Below are 6,775 nucleotides of genomic sequence, written 5' to 3'. Positions count from 1 at the left end.
CTCCGTAGAAAAACATGCAGGAGGACACCCTTATTGTACCAGTATTGTGTCAATTATAACTGTTTAACAGTCAAAGGAAGACAAACAAGAAAAGTTTCCACAAAATCAAAGGATTACTTTCATCAATCCCAACAACAGTGTTAAGTATGTAGTAATTTTATCAAAGAATACTACAGTAAGTGCACTACATTCAACAAAATACTTATATATATCTGACGGCAAACGATCCATAACTAAGGAATGGCATGGGATTTGTTTAATTAAACGATGTGTTATGCACCAATTCCAATATCTATTCAAGGTAAAGCAAGTGAAAATCTTAAACTGACAATTACAGTCTCATAATGGACGGAAAGTTTCCTTTAATCAATCACAACAATAATATATGGTACTGAGGAAATCTTTCCAGACATACTGGGGTCACGGAGTTATATGTGAAAATTTGCCCTAATTCAATCGGTTAATGTTACGTAAAGTAACTTTTCTCCAAATGTTGTTTTAAATGAGAAGTTATTGTAGGTAATGCCAAATTTAGTTATAATAGTTTTGTGCGTACGGACGGACGAACATTAGTTTACCATAATACATAATACGTAGACCTCATCTTCGACTAACGTAAAAAAAAACCAAACAACTTTCGGGAGTTTATCAGCTTATCAGGTAGCACGTGCCACATGATAATTTATGGGAAACACTAAATTTCTCTAATTCTATGGAAATTTCACCCTTTCCGAACCCAGTGTATATTTTTTTAATCGTGGTTTTCGGTGTTCTCAGAAGATGATTGTATGAGTTTAAGGTGCATAACCTTTCTCAGCTCACTGAATGAAGCAACATATGTTACAGGTGTTAATGAAATTGACAACATTGTGGAATGAGGGAGGAACTCGAAGGGGGATTTTCGTTCAGGAAAAAAGGAAGAATTATTTTTTAATCATTAGGGAAACAAACTCTTACATAGTTACTCGTGGATTATCGGTTTTATCGAATTTTCCGAGGCTCTGACTTTAAAATTGACAATTTAACTATCTCGATTGGATAAATCCGACAATCCACTGGTATCAATGTAAGTTTGTATATCTGTCGTTTTCGATTAATGAAATTATCTTAGTGATTGTTGATGAGTAAACTGGACCGATAAACTCATAAACTGAATAAAGCATAATTAGTGTAATATACCTGACATTTTATTCATTTGTCACAAGAAAATTAAAGCATTTGGTCTAAACATGATAAACATATACTAAAGTAATACAGTTTTAGATAGTACGAGTATACGTATCAATTTTAAACCACATTGTACATGCTGTAGTTCATTCCAGGGAAATAAGCATAAGGACTTGAAAATTGCTTGTTTTGAGAATTTGAAATACCTTGAATTAAAATTCCAAACGGCACATGTCCAATATGATGAGCTGTGTGCCATCCGGTTGTAACATTGACCGAGAAAATCTGGTATACATGGGTTTTTAAATTGATTGTCATTTTCTGGCGAAACTCGTCATATTTGATGACATTATTATTTAGCCGAACACCTTGTGAAAAACCTAACTTGACGATAAACGTTGCAATGTTTTTCATTGTGCCTTCTGGAATAATAAACTGATATTCAGGTAAATATTGTGTATCACTAGGAACAGTAACATCAATAGTTCCGGTATGAGGACTGTGAATCTTAAGGAACAATAATATATCTTTGTCGGCCGTTATTGCCGTAGTATTCTTATGATTTGTGTTATGGTAGTTGTTTGCATTTATGACTGAAGTAGAAACAATATTATTATCATCCTTTAATTCCAGTCTAGTTCTTGTATGTGCATATATTCTTAGCCCCATAGTTTTTATTTCTGCTTGAAGTTTTGGTACTATGAATTGACGACTAAATTCTTTATAAGGTAGTACCGGAACTACCTCAGTAATGGATGATTTAAACATCACAGCAACTGGATCAGTTGATGTAATATATGTTCCGGTAAGATAACACTCCTCGCAGCTTATATAATTGTAAACGTATGGATCTGTTGTAAATGACAATAACTGGCTCTTATGGTAAATGCTTTGACGAAATGTTATGTTACTCAGGATCCACCGTGCCGATGTAAAACTAACATTGATTTGTGTATCCTCTTCGATTGCTATTATTCCAAGTGCATCAAACTTCTGCTGAGTTTTATACTTGGGTACAACATACTGAGTAGATAACAATGCAGAGGGTATCACAATGTATGACTCCCAAATGGAGCCATAACTATCTCTTACGAAATAAAATAAAGTACTGAGGACGTCACAGAAAATACGAACATAGACATCACTGTTTTCGGAATGGTTAGTAAAATCATATTTATCCGAAAGGTCAAATGTTACATATTTTTCTTCCAATGTCAGCGTTTTGGTTTGTTCAAAAGACGGGTAAATGATATCACAATGTCCATGCTTCCGGGATGACAGGTAAAGAGTAGATTTCCTCTGTCTCGGATTAAACACTACGAAAAACTGGTAACCTGAAGGACCTAAAATATAATTTGACTCTGTGTGAAATACGCAATTGTAAAATATGAATGAAGATCCCGATTTTGTAATGTACCTGTTTAACATGTCTATCATAAATAAAACAAAATACTAGTAGGTCAGTAAAAATAGTCAAATATCTAATTATTAAGGCCGATTTAATGAATAGCCGTTTTGCACAGAAAGCACAAATGTAAGATGTAAATAGAGGACATAGTTTGGGGACAGTATATATATATATATATATATATATATATATATATATATATATATAAGTGATATATATATATATAAGTGCCTATAAATAGCAGCACATGACATACAAATCTATGGGAGTGTGGATTAATCAGTACAGAGATTAATTCAATTACACAAATAAAATTATAGATTGCCTAACAATGTAATTTTAACACACTATTTAGTATGTAAATATAAGAATGTTTAAAATATTTACAAAATGATGAAAATAAACGCAATATTTCGCTAGACCAACTAGCTTTATCAAGCGTGCATCTATCCAGGTGAAATCGGATGTAGATGATAAGAAACTTTTGCAGCTCAACGTCTGTGTTGCACTGAACTGCCTTCAAAATAAGAAAATTTTGCAGCTCAATGTATATGACCTCTTGCATTTAGCTGCTTTGAAAATAAAAAAATTTTGCAGCTCAGTGTACATGTTGCACTTGGATTTAGCTACCTTAAAAATACATAATTGGTAGTTGAAGTTAGCAACGTTCATTGGCCAATATTACGGGATAAAAAGGACGATGCTTTGTTATAAATTATTCTTTATCTTTCCTGTATCTTTTTTCGTCTTTTTCGTTAAGACCATCAGGTTCTAAAGTGTGGAGTTGGTGGATCCAAAAGTTTTCTCTTCTCCTTCTCGCCGTGGTGTCCCATTCGGTGTTGACTTCTATAATTTGGAAAGTGACATTATCAAAAGGATGTTTCGTTGAACGAAACATCCTTTTGATAATGTCACTTTCCAAATTATAGAAGTGACATTATCAAAAGGATGTTTCGTTGAACGAAACATCCTTTTGATAATGTCACTTTCCAAATTATAGAAGTCAACACCGAATGGGACACCACGGCGAGAAGGAGAAGAGAAAACTTTTGGATCCACCAACTCCACACTTTAGAACCTGATGGTCTTAACGAAAAAGACGAAAAAAGATACAGGAAAGATAAAGAATAATTTATAACAAAGCATCGTCCTTTTTATCCCGTAATATTGGCCAATGGACGTTGCTAACTTCAACTACCAATTATGTATTTTTAAGGTAGCTAAATCCAAGTGCAACATGTACATTGAGCTGCAAAATTTTTTTATTTTCAAAGCAGCTAAATGCAAGAGGTCATATACATTGAGCTGCAAAATTTTCTTATTTTGAAGGCAGTTCAGTGCAACACAGACGTTGAGCTGCAAAAGTTTCTTATCATCTACATCCGATTTCACCTGGATAGATGCACGCTTGATAAAGCTAGTTGGTCTAGCGAAATATTGCGTTTATTTTCATCATTTTGTAAATATTTTAAACATTCTTATATTTACATACTAAATAGTGTGTTAAAATTACATTGTTAGGCAATCTATATATATATATATATATATATATATATATATATATATATATATATATATATATATATATATATATATATATATACAGAAATGAGTAGAACCATCGTGCATAAATATTGCCTTCAAAGTTGAAACCTTCACTCCATTTCTGCCTGTATTATGTCAGATCATTTTGCGTAACATGGTCGTCAAAATGTTCATCAACAGTTTGGACCATTTTTTTTTATCAAGAATAGTTTTTTTTTTGTTAAGTCTAGACGTGTATGTTGTGTTTTGTGTACTGCTTTGGTTATGCGTTTTGAATGGTTTTCTTTATTTGATATGGCTTTGTTAGTTTGATTTCCACTTATGAGTTTGAATACTTCTTTGGTATCTGTTGTCTCTCTTTGGATAGTTTTTACCTGTAACAGATGATGACAGTTCTACTTAATTGAGAACAGTTTTCGATAGTTCTTCCCTAGAACAGTTTTCAAAAGTACTACCATACGGAACCATGAGGAATATGGCAGTTAAATCAAAATGATGGAGAGTGTTTTAAGAAGAGGACACATATTGATTCATTAAATACCTCTATATTCACAATTCTTTCCGAGATATCCATCTGTACATATACAATATGAAGAATTCTCTGTAGTTATACATGTTCCTTCATTATGACACGGTACTGATGAAATACATTCATCTAAATATAATATTGGTTAATATTAATATCATTAAAAGATGGTAAAATAATAAAAAGAAACATAACAAACAGAAAAAACTCCGAAGAAAATTCTAAACGCAAAGTCCGTAATCAAAAGGCAAAATCACAAGCTCAAACACATCAAACGAATGTTCCAACTTGGTACAGACATTTTTTAAAACTATCTTAAAAAACAAAATACATATTCTTTTAATTTGCTGACATTTAAATCCAATAGCATTTCAATATTTTCAGTTTCGATCTAAGAGCAAGCACTGTGGATAAAATAAAAAAAAAAGACTGAATAATTTAATCATGAGACATGTACTACCATGCTCCTTTGTGTTCGGGTTGTTGTCTCTTTGACACGTTTGAATTCTTCCATAGGTACCAATCATATTGACAATCATAATTGTATGACGCCGTACCTAGTAAGACTTAAACCGGAAATACAGACAGTCAAGTACACGCGAAAACATGCATTTGATCAACGTTCAATATTTGCACTGTCCTTACCTTGAATTTGACAGGAAGTGCCGAGGAAACCTTCTGGACAAATACAAAAGTTGGAACCATTGAACATTATACAGTGCCCATTGTTCAGACATGGGTAATATTTACACTTCTCTGAAGAAAAAACATAAAAACTGAAGCAAAATCAAACCATCTATAAACTCAAGCAAACAAACATGAAATTCTACCAAAATGTTACTAGTATATTACATGCATTGATATCTTTAATGGCACTGGTGGGTGTGCACATAATTTTACTCCCAAACAGTTATTCTGAAACCTGCTAAAATTCACATTTCGCAATATTTTCTTTACAGATTTAAACGTATTTGGGTCAGAAAATACAAAAGCGTCGATATATATATATGTTTTGTATTTTATGCAATTGTTTTAAACATGTAGTAGGCAAAGTAGAAACTGACAACTCTATTGTGCATGTGCTTCATTTAAGGTGAAGGGTAAAATGACATCAGATGTCTCAAACTTGAAACAATTCATATGTAAACATGCATGGATTTCCTATTCAGATTTCTATAAGCATGCAGTATATGTGTGCAAGGATATATCGATATTTTATAAATAATGATAAGAATTAAATAATCATAGGCCAAGCAGCCATTACACGAATTAAGGCAAGTATCTCCCTCATGCATAGCTCTGACAGCTTGTCCTGGTTTGGCTTTAATTTTGGTCCTTTTGTTTTGTTTCTGCGTTTTATGGTTTCTAATTTATTAGACTTTAAATATAATTTGGCATTATACCATTAAAGAGGCATCAATTGTGGAATGCGCATCTGGTACAATACAATTGGCACCGGTAATATTATGCTAAACACAATTTCTATTCAAATTTTCGAAATGTCCTAAAAAAAATTGGGATTTACAGACTTAAATTGCAATCTCAATGATAAAAAAAGTAAGTATTAAATATATTACCTTCGTTTAGAACAGTTTGTTTTGATGATGGACTGTAAACAACGAGCAAAGGAGCTATAATACATGCCGAAGTCACACACCCTATGATAAAAAACATGAAGTACTGATTTCTGTCAGATCTCTTCTGAATTCGTGGTATATCAAAGCCAAAGTACATCCTGCTTGATATCCCATTAATATTTCTCCGTGGACTTTCAACTATTTCCAAATATTCATTGTCTTGTTGTTCCAAGATTGGCTCTTCATACGATAGTGCTTCGTTCTCCATTGTCTGACATGAAAACACTATGTTTAACACTAAAGTTACCTGGCTAGACTGGTCAGATGTATTTATCGTGACGCAGATATAATTTTTCCTATTATGAAATATTCAATAAAGAAGTTCAAGGAATTTAAAATTTCAAAACAACATATTGAAAGTACTTGATTAATAAATTTATACAAATGTAGTTATAATTACACGTACTATACCAGTCGTGATTTATTAAATCCTGACTCATTTCTAATTGCTCATGTTTATACAATTGAATGTTCATTATCTGTATCTAATTT

The 6,775-nt window shown here is 32.4% G+C and overlaps 1 protein-coding gene across 1 annotated transcript; it reads right to left on the bottom strand.

Annotated features, from left to right (window-relative positions):
• Positions 1-1,165: 1,165 nt before the first annotated feature.
• LOC139513553 (uncharacterized) lies at positions 1,166-6,775 on the bottom strand. The gene is made up of 4 exons (XM_071302178.1): positions 6,224-6,775; positions 5,292-5,402; positions 4,662-4,775; positions 1,166-2,510 (listed from the first exon to the last, which is right to left on the bottom strand). Exons 1-4 carry the CDS (start codon positions 6,489-6,491, stop codon positions 1,288-1,290), a joined length of 1,716 nt encoding a protein of 571 aa, XP_071158279.1. The 5' UTR covers positions 6,492-6,775; the 3' UTR covers positions 1,166-1,287.

Source organism: Mytilus edulis, chromosome 2, assembly GCF_963676685.1.
Source record: "Mytilus edulis chromosome 2, xbMytEdul2.2, whole genome shotgun sequence".
Lineage (NCBI taxonomy): Eukaryota > Metazoa > Mollusca > Bivalvia > Mytilida > Mytilidae > Mytilus > Mytilus edulis.
Note: the sequence above shows the minus strand (reverse complement) of the source record. Positions and strands in the feature narration are given on the sequence as shown.